General features: G+C 52.0%; 1 protein-coding gene across 1 annotated transcript in view; it reads right to left on the reverse strand.

Moving 5' to 3' along the window:
- Positions 1–3,706: 3,706 nt before the first annotated feature.
- fat4 (FAT atypical cadherin 4) overlaps positions 3,707–16,050 on the reverse strand; it is a 96,278-nt gene continuing 83,934 nt past the window's right edge. Inside the window, exons 10-17 of the mRNA XM_060063434.1 lie at positions 15,622–15,726; positions 14,822–15,129; positions 13,298–13,383; positions 12,901–13,080; positions 11,860–11,984; positions 10,514–10,734; positions 8,580–8,841; positions 3,707–6,975 (exon numbers count right to left, since the gene is read on the reverse strand). Of these exons, the coding sequence (XP_059919417.1) occupies positions 5,054–6,975; positions 8,580–8,841; positions 10,514–10,734; positions 11,860–11,984; positions 12,901–13,080; positions 13,298–13,383; positions 14,822–15,129; positions 15,622–15,726 (3,209 nt within the window). The 3' untranslated portion in view covers positions 3,707–5,053. The remainder of the gene's footprint in view (positions 6,976–8,579; positions 8,842–10,513; positions 10,735–11,859; positions 11,985–12,900; positions 13,081–13,297; positions 13,384–14,821; positions 15,130–15,621; positions 15,727–16,050) is intronic.

The following is a 16,050-nucleotide window of genomic DNA, read 5'->3' on the forward strand; positions in this document are numbered from 1 at the left end:
GGACGTTAAAGTCCATGATCCGGAAGTTTGTACTGGAGGATGCTCGAAATTGGCATCAATGGCTAGACCCTCTGTTGTTTGCGGTGCGGGAAGTTCCTCAGGCTTCCACAGGGTTTTCCCCATTCGAGTTGCTCTATGTGCGCAGGCCCAGGGGCGTCCTGGACCTCATTAAAGAAACCTGGGAGGAGGGGTCCAGCGACAGTAAAAACGAAATCCAGTACGTCATGGACTTGCGTGCAAAGCTCCACTCACTCGGGGTAATGTCACGTGAGCATTTGCACCAAGCCCAGGAGAATCAGAAACGCCTGTACGACAGAGGGACTAGATTACGCGATCTTACACTGGGGGATAAGGTCCTCGTTCTGCTGCCCACCTCTAGCACCAAATTACTCGCGAAGTGGCAAAATGGTGATACACACTTCCTGATGGGGTCAGATTGCAGACACCTGTCCGCAATCAGACCCCATCAGGAAGTGTGTATTTATGTGCCTGCTTGTCTTTCAGTGGGGGGTTGGAGAGAGAGAGGGAAGACGCTCTCTGCGAGCCGGAGAGAGCGTCGGGAGAGCACGATCCGGAAGGAAAGAACGTTTTGTGCAGTTGACATTGTGTTTGTTTGCTCCGAAGGAGAAATAAACGGGAGTTCGCTCCATTTGCATTTGAGAACTGTGTCCTGACTCGTTGGAACCCGTTACAGTGTTCCACTATCCACATCCATGACATTGGATGGTTCCTCACAGAGCCTTGTTGCCATGGAACTGGTACACTGCAACCGAGAGCCAATATTGTCAGTAGACATTAGATCGGATGAGCAAACTATGGGTATTATGGGATGTTTAATTTTGGCACTCGCTGAGTGGAAGTGTCCACAAGTAGCTCCTTTTGTCCTTCCTGGTTGCCGGGGAAACCAAACTCGGATAATATTTGGGGTGTCCTGCTGTTTGACGGGTAATCCGGGTCAGCCAATAGGGGGCCAGGATGTATTGGCGGTTACGCCCCACACCGCTGGAAAGTTTAAAGATGTATCGTGTTGTGTTGGGAACTCAACGAGGGTGTTAACTCCCCCCATCTGTTGGGCTGGCAGGGGAATACAAATGGATGTTCTGTAACCAACTGTTAAAAACCTTTCCAACTATGGTGGAATGGCGAGTGCTCGCTTCAAACAACTCCATTAACTTCAAACACACAAAACAACAAACTGTGTAAGATATACTCACTCATACTCACTCATACCAAGTTCTCACAAAGCAAAATATCCAGACACACACACACACACACACACACACACACACACACACACACACACACACACACACACCAAGAGTATTTTTTTCCACAGTTGACGTGTAACTTTTCCAAGCATCAGCGCTCAGTGATACGTTGGATTTATAGAGGCGTGTTTATAGAGCAGAACCAGGAGAAATGCTGGGCACAGCATCTGTCCGTCCAAACAATCTCAGAGCTCAGTCCTTCATTACCAGCTCAGAACTTTGTCCCTCTAAACCAGCTCAGAGCTCTGTCCTACTAAACCATCTCAGAGCTCTGTCATCCTCAACATGCTCAGAGCTCTGTTCTAAACCAGCTCAGAGCTCTGTCCTTCAAAACCAGCTAAGAGCTCTGTCCGTCTAAACAAGCTCAGAGCTCTGTCCTTCTAAACCAGCTCAGAGCTCTGTCCTTCTAAACCATCTCAGAGCTCTCATTGTAAACCAACTCAGAGCTCTCATTCTGAACCAGCTCAGAGCTCTGTCCCTCTAAACCAGCTCGGAGCTCTTTCCTTATTAACCAGTTCAGGTAGTATCCTTATACACCAGCTCAGATAACCAATAGCATCCAGCTGCCGTGTATCTGGGCTTAACTTGTCCTGTTATCACCTCTGTCATTCATTTAGGTTGTGACATCTATATACGTCACAGCCATCCTACCTACTCCTACCATAAGCTTAGCTCCAGCATCACACCCATTTAGGTTGTGACACCACACCAATTCAGTAGTGAGATCATAGCGAGTTGTTTTGCCAAACCTACAACCTCCATCTGGTGTGATTGTGGTTGAAAGCAGTTCTCTGAACTCTGCATTAGAAGGCAGCCTCACTCCTCGGTGACATAGCTCTCTGAAGCGAAATGGAATCATTCAGTGTGATTTTGAAATGAACACGGACCATAATAATCCTATATGTGGAGGAAACATTCTGCTATTAATCCTCAAACACGTTGTAGGTTGATGTGGAATTCAGCAACATGACGAAGAGATGTGGAGCGAGTCCAAGTCTAGTGGAGGAGCAACACACGTACACACACTGACACACACACATACACATGCACTCGCACACAAACACACACAAAGAGATACAAACACACACTCACTCACACACACACACACACACACAGACAGACACAGAAACACACACTCACTCACACACACACACACAAACACAAAAAAACACAGAGGAAGACAGATTCATGTCCTGTGTGTTTTCCATCCTATCAGAACAATCTAGTCTTCATGTGGGAGAGACCCCCATGCAGAGAGAGTTCCTCTCTCTACATCACTCTAGCACCATATACATATCCCCCCCTCCTTCATCCCTGTACCTCCATATCTTCACCCCTCAGTCTCTCCTCCCTCCCTCTTCCCCTCCCTCCCTTCCTGTAACAAACCCTCCTCTGGTCTCTCCCTTCCCCCTGTCCCCCTCCATCTCCATCCATTTATATCTTCATATTCCGTCCCCCCTTCCTTCCCTCTCTCTCTACACCTCCATCCCTCCCTCCCTCCCTCCCTTATACTTTTAACTCCCCCCCTCCCCCTCTTGTGGCCCCCCTGCTGTGATCCTTCACCCACGCTGTGGCCTCTACAAGATAAAATATAGCCTACTCTATATAATAATACAGACCATTAAACACACACACACACACACACACACACACACACACACACACACACACACACACACACACACACACACACACACACACACACACACACACACACACACACACAGAGCCTCCCTCCACGAAAAGCACACAAACACAGACACACAGCCTCCCTCCACGAAACACACACAAACACACACACACACACACATTATGTGGAACTAGATGTATTTATGTTCCCCTGCTCTCTAAACCAGGCTTCACTGGACTTGGCTGTGCGCCACAACGGCCCCCAAACCACCCCATCACCCCCCGTTGGGTCGGATTCAGCCCATCTCTCCTCACCCCCGCCCCCTCTCTTCCTTACCTCCAACTCCCCCCTCCATCTCTCACCTCCCCCTCTCACCTCCACCTCTCTGCCTCATTTCCACCTCTTACTCTCTATCTCTCTCTCTCAACCCCACCAACCCTCTCCCCAAACTCCCCCCCTCCGCCTCTCCTCCCTGGTGGTGCGTTAGTGAGCGAGGCGATAAGGATGTTTCTCTGCGGATCACTGAGCCACGAGCAGCAGAACCAAACCAGCGTTCTGCTCAATGAGTTCTGGGTATAAATACTGTGGAGCGGGGGTCTGTTGTGTTTGGACCGCCGGGGTCTAGACCCCCGTGTTACATAAGGTCCTCCCAGCGTGCCGCGTGCGTCCTGCCGCCCCCACCCGACCGCTAAACGGAGCGACCTGCCAATCCGAGAGCCGACATTTTAGACGCTGATGTTGTTTTAAGGAAGTCCCAGAAGCCTCGGGGCTGTGTGTGGCGTACGCAGGAAAGCTGAGCCCGGCACTCTTTAAATAAATACTTTTTTTTATTCTGTTATTGGCTTTTTACAAGTACAAAGCATACATCATGTTATAGTTTTATCAAAAGTGGAAAATACCGATGTTACATGTGTAACCAATGTAAAAAATAAGTCTTCAATCTTACTTTCCCCGAAAGTAAGAACATACAATTCAGCATATGAAAATGTCCATACAAACACAGCTTAAGTAATTTAAGTTAATACACAGTAAAAAAACAAAAAACAAAAAAAAAACAAGCCAAACAAAAGACTGACAACAAATAACTTCTCACGGATTCACGTGAATCACAAAAATGTACACAACTTTATCTGTTTGTTTGCTTTTGTTTAGTTTAGAGTTCATATGTTTAGGCTGCCTCTGCAAGGAAACGCTGCTAAGAGTTTTAGGATAATGATGAACAATCCTCTAGTCCTAGAAGAAGAAGAAGAAGAAGAAGAAGAAGACAGCAAGAGGAGGACCAAACAAATCCTCAGTGGTCTGTAAGGCAGCAGACATGCTGAGTCCACACCTCAAGTGTTTCAAAAAGTTTTCAAAAAGAGGAGGAATAGAAAGAGTTAAAGATGGCCAACGGAGACTTGGGAGAGACCGGGGAAAGTAGACTGGAGAGCCAGAGAGACAGACCAGGAGAGTAGAGCTACATGCAGGGTGGCAGACAGGAGGATAAAGCCAGGATGGAGCTCAGCTCTCCGCTAAGCTAGGCTAGGATCACGCCGCCGGCCAGGCCTCCTCTATCGTGTGAACAGCGACGATAGGCTCACGCTAGCGGCTAGCTCGGCAGCGGCTACGTCCACAGGTGCGGTCGGATCCCACACACCTGCTTCTCCTTAACGAGGCCAGACGGACGGTGACCCCGGATGGCGGTGGAGGAGTGTGGCTGAGGAGGAGGTGGAGGAATGCTCTTCCCGTGAGCGTGGCTACTCTATCGCTCATCTTATCTCCCCGGCGGCTGTAGAGCCGCACGTGAAGCAGTGAAGTCTGGTCCAGGAGAGGCCGCGGCGGTAATGGGAAGCAGGCGCGTGTGATTAAGATAGAGTACACGCGGCTCCGCCGTCGCCAAATTGAATTTCAGACAAAAATTCGGTCTGAGCCGCTCAATGTCAGCCGACACGTTGTAATGAGGCCTGGAACAACGAGAACCGGATCGGACCGCTGGACATGCAGCAGCGGTCCAGCAGGAGTTAAACTACTAAAACAAGTCGTGTTACGCGCGCCGCTTTCTGCCCTTCCGCATTGGAAGTCGTCTTAATTTTTGAGAGAAAAAATAAAATAAAAAAAAGACACCGTTGTGTAGTTCACTATATACATCCTGCCCTCTGGTGGAGCTCCAATAGTCTCATACGTACTGCTCGGCCTCGCCCTCCGTTAGGATGGTGACGGAGCCGTCCCCGCTGTTCATCTCAATGTCCCTGGCCGCCGTGTCCTCCGGCAGCATGGCCAGGTCCTTGAACACGTCCACGTAATGCCCGAACCCGGGGCCCCAGTTCAACAAGTTGTCCCAGTTGAAGCCCCCGGCCTGCGGGCCCAGTTTGTGCGGCAGGGTGTGGTGGTGGTGCTGGTGCTCCGGGGGGGGCCCTGGGGCCACGCCCGGCCCGCCCTCCGCCCGGCGGCTGGAGTAGCGCCGCTGCCGCAACCGGCCCCCGTAGTCCTCGTCGTCGGCGTCCGACTCGTTGACCTGCGACAGCTTGGGCACGCGGGAGGTGTACGCCGCCGGCTTCTCCCGCTCGTACTCCATCTCGGAGCAGGTGAACGAGTCGTGGGAGTCGCTCTCCGACGACGTCTCCGGCGCCGGGATCCCGTCGGCCGGGTTGCGGACGCGGGACAGCGGGCGGCGGCAGTCCTCCTCGGAGCTGGAGCGGCCGTGGTCGGCGCTGCAGATGCTGGGGTTGCGGGGGCGGGGCGTGTTGAGCCGCTCCACCTCCTCGATGGACAGCCCCACGGGGGGGCCCGTCTCCAGGGGGATCTGCTCGATGGGCTGCTTCAGCCGGCTGCCCGGCCGGGACGCCGTGTGGCTGTGGCCCGCCGCCATGGTCTGCGGGCTCTTGCTGCGCCGGCCCAGGCGCGTGGCGTAGTTGAACATGGGCGGGGGCTGGTGGGCATCGCCCTGCAGGTGGAGGGGGCTGCCCTCACGCCGCGACAGGTTCAGCTCCCGGGTGGGCGTGTTGCGGTAGAAGGAGGAGGGTTTGGTGAAGGGGGCGGGGCTGTGGCGGGACAGCGGGTTGGGGGTGGGGCAGGCGGAGTGGGCGTGGCTGAGCGGGGTGGACCTCAGCGCCTGGCTGTACTGCGGCTGGTAGGTGTAGCTGGTGGCGCCCAGGGGCAGCGGGGACTGGCGGGCGAAGCCCAGAGGAGAGTGCCTCTGGATGGAGAACTTGGGCGTGTGGCTGCGGAACTGCTTGTAATGCTGGATGATGTCGGCGTCGGACGGGGCGATGCTGCTAGCGTTGTCGATGTCGTAGTGCTCCATGTCGGGCTCGGGGCCGTTGCACGGGGCGCACGGCGCGCTCGGCACCGTCTCGTTGTTGTGCGAGATGTCCGTCTCGTCGTAGATCAGGTAGGGGTTCTCGCGCTCGATGATGTCCGGTTTGGGGTTCCCCTCGGGCTGCTTGCGGACCGTCATGTCGTCACCGTATGGCGGGATGTTGTCTGGGTCGTCGAAGGCCACGTTCTCGCTGCCCTTCTTCTTCTTGGGTTTCTTCTCCTTGGGCTGCTTGTCCTTGGGCTCCTTGGGCACACGGGTCTTGCTGCGGCCACGGCAGTGGTTGCACAGGATGAGGCTGAGCACCACCAGTGCCAGCACGGTGGCGCAGCTGCCCACGATGGCCGGCACCGCCCAGATGGGCAGCACCATCTGCTCGGTGGAGGGGCCGGCGCTGCAGTCGAAACCACCGTTGTTGGCCGTCTTGCACACCGTGCCAGGGGGGCACTGCACCCCTAGACACGCCACCAGGGTGTCGCAGGTCTGGCCCGTGTAGAACTCGGAGCAGAGGCAGGTGTAGCCCGAGCGCGGCTCCGGAACGCAGCTGCCGTGGTTCTGGCAGGGGCTGGAGGAGCAGTCTCCGGGCGGGACGCACTGGTAGGTGTACCACTGGTTGATGCACATCAGGCCGTCCCAGCAGGGGCTGCTCTCACAGAGGTTGGGCCCGCGGCAGCCGATCTTGACAGCGGCGCTGGTCTTGGACAGGCTGACCAGGCTGTGCTCCCCGGAGAAGGGCATGGACTCCCCGTTGTACTTCATGTAGGCCAGGCAGCCGTCAAACCCTGGAGACAAGAGGAGAGAGGGAGAGATAAAAAGGGTGTAAGTTAAGCAGCACAGCGGGGCGACCGGAATGACACACAGACCTGAAAGGGAACCTTTCTTTCGGCCACAACATTGACGGCTTTCTAAAATGTCCTGGACCTGGTCCTAAGAAGTGACAGAAAGTGACAGCTCTGACCAGAACTAAAGGACTCTGGTATTGTTGGGTAATCGTGAGGGTGACATGAGATCTTCTTGCGGTAGACACCTCTTTTCAGTGAAATCCAATTTTTTTGAACTCGACTGAAGGACTCCTGCAGAGAATCTGAGAGTGTTTCAGGAGAGCTTCAGAACAACATACATCTGGATCAGATGAGGGTTCCTTTGACTAATTCAGCTCGGGCTCTGTGTGTTTCTCCCCTGCAATGCGCCTCGCTGATGTAAATAGATGTTATTGAAATCATCCCGGGCCAGATTGAATCCACCTGTTTCATTTCATTAGCTCTCGCTTGAAAAAACGTTTGGAAACGCCAATCGAGCAATGGGAGACCAAACCGTGAGACGGCCACGGGTTTTCCCGGGCAGCACATGTTTCCTCCTAATCTAGCGGAGGGGTTCCCCTCCCTGGAGACGTCCTTAGACTGACCTGCTCTAAGCTATCTTCATGGGACTACATCTGTCATGAGGAGCTCGTAAACACGCCTCAACATCAGGGCCGTCACATTCCGAGGCAAAGTCGACTCTGAGTATTATTAGTTATTAATCTGCGAATGGGAAGATAAAGTAACATTTACTCAACTACTGTAATTTCCTGAGTGTATATCTCCCCAGTCCAAACAGAACCGGATCAGAGGGCAGACCGGACCGGAGTCAGGCAGGGCTGACACCATATATGGTCACGGGTTTTAGCTGAGCTCTCTCTCTCGTTTGAGGGATGGACCGGGATCGGGTTTCAAATAGGAGCTCTCTATCATGCAGACATACACAAGCAAACACACACACACACCCCTACACACACACCACTCCCCCCCAAACACATACCCTCCCCCCCACACACACACACACACACACACCCCTACACGCCCTCCCACCTACGAACACACACACACACACACACACACACACACACACACACACACACACACACACACACACACACACACACACACACACACACACACACACACACACACACACACACACACTTTTCATGTCCACTGTTTATTTCAATGGAAAAATAAAAATGAATGATTTCATGGAGATCTATTACGGTTTGAAGGCAGCCAAATTATGATCACTATGCACATAGAGATGGTATTTTAGGCATGAACATTAACACAGACACACACACACACACACACACACACACACACACACACACACACACACACACACACACACACACACACACACACACAGACAAATCTAGAAACACATACGTGGCCGTACACACTGATTGGTAGGCCATGCACACACACGTAGGCACTCACACACACCCACGCACAAACACGCACACACACACACACACACACACACACACACACACCAGAAAAACATCATCATCAACCTCCACCTCCCCCACCTCCTCATCCACCTCAACCCCCCCATCCCCCTCTCTCAGGCTCACCTGCGGCCGTCTTCTGCTGACTGGCTCCGGGCGGGACGCCCCCCAAGGAGAGGGTGAGGACCCCCAGGCCCCCGAAGTCCTGGGTGGGGTGCAGGATGACGCGGGACGGGGTGGCGTCCACCCAGAGGGCGGTGGCCGAGGCGTTCTTCATCAGCCGCAGCGTGTGCCACTGGCCGTCCGACAGCACCGCCTCCCCCACCATACGCTCCACCTTCCCCCCCGCACCCGCCTCCGACAGGTAGTGGAGGTTACCGTTCCTCAGCTGGGGAGGGAGGGAGGGGTGAGAGGGAGGGAGGGGGGGAGGGAGGGAGGGGGGGAGGGAGGGAGGGGGAAAGGCGAGGGAGGGGAGAGAGGGGAGAAAGGGGAGGGAGGGGAAGAGAAGGGAGGGAGGGGAGAGAGGGGAGGGAGGGGAAAGAGGGGATGGAGGGGAGGGTGGGGAGGGAGAAGAGGCAGGAGAGGGAGGGGGAGAGAAGGGAAGGAGGGGGGAGAGAGAGGGAGACACTTGTAATTCATGTACTTTCCCCCTGTATATACATTCATTTTTTTGTGTTGTCATTTGCATCTACGTTTAACCATCTGAGGTTTGGCCTTTGATTTGGGAGCGAGAGAGACAGAGAGAGAGAGAGAGAGAGAGAGAGAGAGAGAGAGAGAGAGAGAGAGAGAGAGAGAGAGAGAGAGAGGGAGCGAGAGAGAGAGAGAGAGAGAGAGAGAGAGAGAGACAGAGAGAGAGAGGGAGCGAGAGAGAGAGCGAGAGAGAGAGCGAGAGAGAGAGAGAAAGAGAGCGAGAGCGAGAGAGAGATGGAATGAGGGATTAACGTTTAATGAGTTGCAGGGCCGAGGCAAACATTCTTGTGAAACGTTTAACATGAGCAACAATACCCTATTCAATCCCTGCTCTTATTTAATATCTTTGATCAGTTTTATTATAATTGTGTTATAATGCCCTTACCAGTGGCTTCACAAACGGCACGCAAAGTCTGGTTTGAATACGCTTGGGGAATGTAGCATGGAGATGCTAGAGCTGCACTTAAAACATTAGTGGTGGACGGCGAACTTGTCAAATGCCGAAGTTCTGCTCGAAATAAAATAATGGAATAATTCCCCTAAAAAAAGGATCTAAGCATCCCTGGAAATCTGATGAAAATCCGGATTAAAATAAACGTCCAAGAAGAAGAAAAAAGGGCGCACGATAAATAAAAGCTAATTCCTAAAGCTGGTGGGAGGACACGGACGATCAGAGGAGTTGGCGTGTCAGGAGATTCCCTTTAGAGAACGTCTCCTGACATCCATGAATCACCGTTGCCGCGGGCCGGGATACACGGCGGCGGCGCACCCACACGATGAAATGCTGACCCCCCCCCCCCCCCCCCCCCGTGTCACATGACACACCGCGCAGGCTGAGAGGAGACACCGCGGACCACCACCACAGGCCGCCCGGTATCGGTGTGTCCGGTATCGGTGTGTCCGGTATCGGTGTGTCCGGTATCGGTGTGTCCGGTATCGGGCGGTTCTGCGGGCCATGTGGGAAGCCGGTCACTCTCTGAGGGTTCAGTGAGCAGAGGAGCCGGCGGGGATAAGTGGCTCCTGGATGAAGTGATTGACAACCAGCAACATGTGTCTGGGCCAGGGAGGCCGGGGGGCTGGGGAACCAATCAGGGCTGAGAACACTGGGGGCCGCAGGGCTGAGGAACAGTGTGTCACTCTCCAAAGATCAGATGAACTTTATTAATCCCACGCGGGATATCTTCAGTATTAGTATGGAGTTCTCTGCACACTGTTTAGACGTCAATTTTATCCCGGAGTGTGGATGCACGGATAGTGCACATAAACACTTGCGCGCGCGCTCTCTCTCTCTCTCTCTCTCTCTCTCTCTCTCTCTCTCTCTCTCTCTCTCTCTCTCTCTCTCTCTCTCTCTCTCTCCCCCCCCCCCCTACCTTCAGGGTGGTGTAGTTGCTGGCCTCCTGGACGTGGAGCAGGGTCCCGGTCTTGCTGCGGGTCCTGAACTTCACCTCCAGGCTGCTGGGCCTGGTGGGGTCGGAGGTCACGGAGCCCTGCAGGGTCTGCCTCAGTAGGAGGTCGCGTTTGGGGCCCTGCTTCAGGCTGTAGTCCAGGCGGCCCGTCCCGTCCAGAGACAGAGCCGTGTCCGCCGTCACGTCTGGAGTCAACAGGACACACCTTATCACTCTGCTGTTCACTAGTGTTCAGTTAGTTATCACTGCTGTTCACTAAGTTATCACTGTTCACTAAATTATCACTCTGCTGTTAACTAAGTTATCACTCTACTATTCACTCTAATAGTACTTAGCATTGTGTAGCATCTTATCCTAGCTATCTTTGTTGTATACAGGGGATGGGTTAACCTAGTGTTTGTTAGTGCTAGGTACTTGGTTCTATGAACATCCTTACTGTACCGACAGCGATATTTTGTTGTTTCTCTTTCTTCTGACAAATGTACTTATTTGTAAGTCCCTTTGAATTAAAGCGTCTGCTAAATGCCTTAAATGTAAAACGTGAATGTAAACTCTGCTGCTAGTTACTGTTCAGTTTCATTTGGGTTGTTCATTTGATGTAGAATTACATCGACATTGGGGCAATCAAACCAAGAACCTTTCCAGTAGTAACAAAAAAACATCACTGACTGTGTTTCTATCGTAGAGTTACTCTGCAGTCTGGACTGTTGTTCTTTTACAAACTAAGTTTCTCTGGCTAGCAGCTTTGGTAATGTCTCCTGCAGCACCTCTCCTCTGATGGTGGGCGGCGATTGTTCTTAGCCTCACTTGTTAGTCGCTGCGGATAAAAGCGTCTGCTAAATGATTCAATATAAATAATGCAGTGCCTGAAGATAATGAAAGATGATGGTCACACAATAGATTAATTATCAAAACGAATTAACAAACGAGGGAAAGATTTCTTACTCACCCAAGTGTTTGGGTGAGATAGTGAATACGTTTTGGTGAAAGAGTGAGGGATAAATGGATAGTGTGAGTGAGTGGGGGTGAATAGGTGTAAGTGATGTGAGAGGGTGAGTGATTAAATAATGAGTTATTTTGAGGACCTCCTGTGTATTCATCCTGACCAAGCATCACTCTAATGATCCCTGAGACTGCCAGAGGTCAAGGGTCATGCAGGTTCTAGCATGTTGTCTAGCAACAGCTCTGTCACTCACTCACTCACTCACTCACTCACTCACTCACTCACTCACTCACTCACTCACTCACTCACTCACTCACTCACTCACGAACGAACACACTCACTCTCAGGTATAAAGGCGTGGACTCACATTTCTCGCAGTGGGTCCCGGTGAAGCCGTCCACACACTGGCACTGTTGCCAGGACCAGCGGTCGATACAGGTTCCACCGTGTCTGCAGGGGCTGACCGTACAAGCCCCCTCCAGCCTGGGACACCTGGGGAGAGAGACATAGGGGCTCAGTCAGAGAGAGAGAGAGAGAGAGAGAGAGAGAGAGAGAGAGAGAGAGAGAGAGAGAGAGAGAGAGAGAGAGAGAGAGAGAGTCAATCAGAGAGCATGAAAGAGATAGAGAGACATGGGGTTAGAGAGGGGAGTGAGAGAGACTGAGAGACATAGAGAGTAAGTCAGAGAGACATGGCTGGGATTGAAAGACATTGAGGGACAGAGAGAGAGACACAGACAGACTGAAGGACAGAGGGATCAATGTAAAGTCAGGGCCAAACCCGTCATGACAGCAGGGGTCCCGGAAAAACAGACAGCAGATGACAGTAGTCTAACACCCTCCCCCCCTCACACCCCCTCCCCTCCCCTCTCACCCCGTACCACCCCACCCCCACACGCCACCCCTTCCTCACACACATACAATCCCCTCCATACAGACTCCCGAGGGAATTAGCATATAAAAAGATTAGTGGGCACCGCCATTCACCAGCCGCACAAAAAAACACATTCTTCCAGCGCCCTGCACCGGGACAAAAACACAAAATACAGCCGTTTATAAAAATACTAAAATCTTCTTCTTCTTCTTCTTCTTCTTCTTCTTCTTCTTCTTCTTCTTCTTCTTCTGTGGTGCTAAGAGACTGTGGGAGCCGGGACAGATGTCCCACTGCTAGGGGGAGGAGGAGAGGAGGAAAAGATGGAGGAAAGGGGAGAGGAGATGGGAGGAGAGGTGGACAGAGAAGAGTGGAGTGGAAGGAGAGGAGAAAAGATAGGTTGGGAGGGAAGAGAGAGACAGAGGAGAAGGAGAGAGAGGGGGACAGATGAGGAGGAGAGGGGGAGGAGTTGAGAAAGGAGATGGACGGAGAGGGGAGGACAGAGGCGGAGGAGAGGGGAGAGAAGGAGGTGCGCCGGACCTGTCCAGAACGCCGCGTGAGGCCAGGGCCTGGTTGGGTTCCAGCGGGCGTCCGTTGACTGCGAACTCCATGATGCAGCCCACGAAGTCGTGAGAGGTCACCTGACCACGGCGGTGGAGGAGGGGCTCCAGCGACCTAACTCCTCCCACTGACAGCCTGTTGGGCTGCACATCCAGGATCCTGCACACACACGCACACGCACACACACACACACAGCAGGGTTGTTGATTGTGGAACAAAATGGTCCAGATGAACTCGTAAAAACAAAGTGTGTGTGTGTACGTGTTTCTAGATGTGTGTGTGTGTGTGTGTGTGTGTGTGTGTGTGTGTGTGTGTGTGTGTGTGTGTGTGTGTGTGTGTGTGTGTGTGTCTCTCTACGTGTGTGTGTGCGTCTCACCAGTCGGTGTGTACGGCCACGTTGCTGACGGCACAGTACCCCGCCTCCTGGTCCTCGCCACATAGATCCACCGTCAGCGACGCCGCCTGCACACGCAACAACAACATCAGGTTACCGTGGTGACAACAGAGCGGCCATGTGTCGCCAAAGCGGTTACCGTGGAGTCAAAGCGAAGACATCAAAGCTCATTTCCTTTAAGATGGAGATGAGTGCACTTCAGATTCAACCTTGAGTATTAGTATGGAGTTCTCTGCACACTGTTTAGACGCTCCCCCTGTCTGCTGTCAGTGCTGATGAGGAGGAAGTTGATGTGAGCATGAGAGTGTCGCACGTGCATAATCAACCTCAGGTGGCACAAACATAACCGATGTAATCTTCTCTGACACTTACACACACAAACACTCTCTGACACATACACACACACAAACACTCTGACACTTACATACAGGACACACTCTCTTACAAGCCGCCAATCCAGCAGGGACTGGGTTACTATTTTTGCCAAATCACCACGAGGAATTTATAACTGAACTCCAAAAACAAGGAGGTTCCAGTCCGACAGAGCAGGAACTCTAAACGATATCAACAATTTCTGTCATACGCTTCGACCATTTTCAACTTTTCGGTCTGCAGAACAATGCCGTCCATCTGTAACGTAGCACCGCGACGCTTTGCACTGTTCTGTTCAAACTGATCTTTCCCTTTTTGTTCCCGCCTCAGTGACTTCCTCCCGTCAAGCTCCTGGCGCTGATCAGCCCCGGCTCCGAGCGAGCCACTCTAAGCGCCTGTTCCCCTGCGCTGGTTGCGGTCGTGTTCCTGTGATTGGTTCGGCTGACATCCTGCTCCCCGCGTCCCAGCCATTATCTTCACAGGCACGCCGCGGCCTAACCAGCGGAGACACTGATTGGTCGACGGGGAAAAGGGGGTCGCTTTACTAATTACTTCCGTGCTTCGACGACAAAGCAAAACAAGATGGCCATTGACGTCTCGAGTTACCGGACCCCTCTCCGCTCCGACGGGGAACATAGACCTCATGAGAGCATGTTTATGGAAGAGGAGAGTTGGAAGGGGTTCAGTTTTTCTAAAGCAGTCTGGGCTGTTGTTGTTTGGATCTCTTCTGCTTTCCATCGGTCCTCCTCACTTAAAACATGAATCCAACCCAACCGAGCACACAAGTGCAGATGCGGAGGGTGACGACATATTTGTGTTTTTCTGTAACTGACACAAGATGGTGGAGGGGGGGGTGAGATCACTTCCGTTGCCCCGTTTGTGGTTTTGTGTGTTTCAGAGTGGTTTGGGAAGTGATTTAATATATTGTTGAGTGTGCGCTCATGTGTGTTTGTGTGTGTATGTATGTGTGCTTTACACCACAACTTGGTTAGGACTTCAGAAGCTATCTCACGATGCAAAAACGAAATGTTTAGGCCAAATTCTTTCAGATATCCAACATTTCCTAGCCTTAACGGGCAAAAGAAACATCTATTGTTGAGAGACTTTACATTTAGGGCTTTAAGCAGATCTCACCATGCCGGCCCTCCTGGCGATGACCGTGTGGAACTGGCCGTCCGACACCCTGATGGCGGTCTTCAGCTTGTACGTGCCGCTGCCCAGGTTGAAGGAGAAGCGCATGCGGCCCTCAAAGATCTCCAGCGCCAGGAACTCGGCCTTATCTCCGGTCTGGTTGTCGTGGTTGTACATGAGCAGCGCGTTGTCCATGAGTGTGGCGAACTTGATGTAGATGTAGTTGTTGTTGGGATCCAGTGAGGGGAACTCCATGTAGGACAGCTCCTCGAAGCCGTAGCTGTTGAGCTCACAGTGTTTACCGAACACTCCTGAGCAGGAGCAGGAGAAGGAGGAGGAGGTATGAGGAGAGAGGAGGATTAAAACAGGTACCTGATGAATAATTCCTATGCATTAGCTGCTCCTTATTAATTCAGTCCTAGCTGGGGAACAGTGTCTCTGAGTTGGACACTAAGGAAATCACATGACGGATACAGCTGCTGTCTAACTCAAGTCATGCTTGTTTGCAAAGTAAACTTTTTTAAATTAGAAGAAGCTTTAACATCATTCCTCTCAGGCTGAAAAACAATCACATTTGATCTTGCGTATCATAACAACGTTGTTCTGATTCTAAATCCCCAAAAATCAAAGACGAGTTAACAGAACAAAATAGATGAAACAAAACAACGACCACAGAACTACCAGGGGATACATGGAATGTAAGACGGCATTAATGATTTGATGATATTAAAATAAACATCAAATAATAAGTGACTTTAGGTGCGCACAATTGTTCCGGGACGATCGGTCCATCTTTTACTCACCGAACGGACAGTGGCAGTAATAGCCGTCCACCCTGTTCTGGCAGGAGCCGCCATTAAAACAGGGGTTACACTCACAGTGATTGATGATGGAGTCGCACGTTTTGCCTGGGTTCACAAAACAACACAAATTAAAATGGATGAGGTGGCAGGCATGACAGAGGGATCCCCGAGAGAACCGCACGGTGGTTCCCCCGCACGGAACCCCGGAGAACCCAATCCTAATGGAGTCTTTCATCACCGTGACAAATAGCCCTCCGAAAAATACCAGACCCAACTCATTTGATCCCAGATTAAGTCTCTATGTTTATTTTGGAGGTGGGGGAGGGGGTTAATATTTTAACATCTGTGGGAGAATTATGGATTTATTTGGTCGGGGTTGTATTTAGCTGAATATTGAATATATATTGAATCATATCAATGGGTTTTTAA

This window comes from Gadus macrocephalus, chromosome 10, assembly GCF_031168955.1.
Source record: "Gadus macrocephalus chromosome 10, ASM3116895v1".
Taxonomy (NCBI): Eukaryota; Metazoa; Chordata; class Actinopteri; order Gadiformes; family Gadidae; genus Gadus; species Gadus macrocephalus.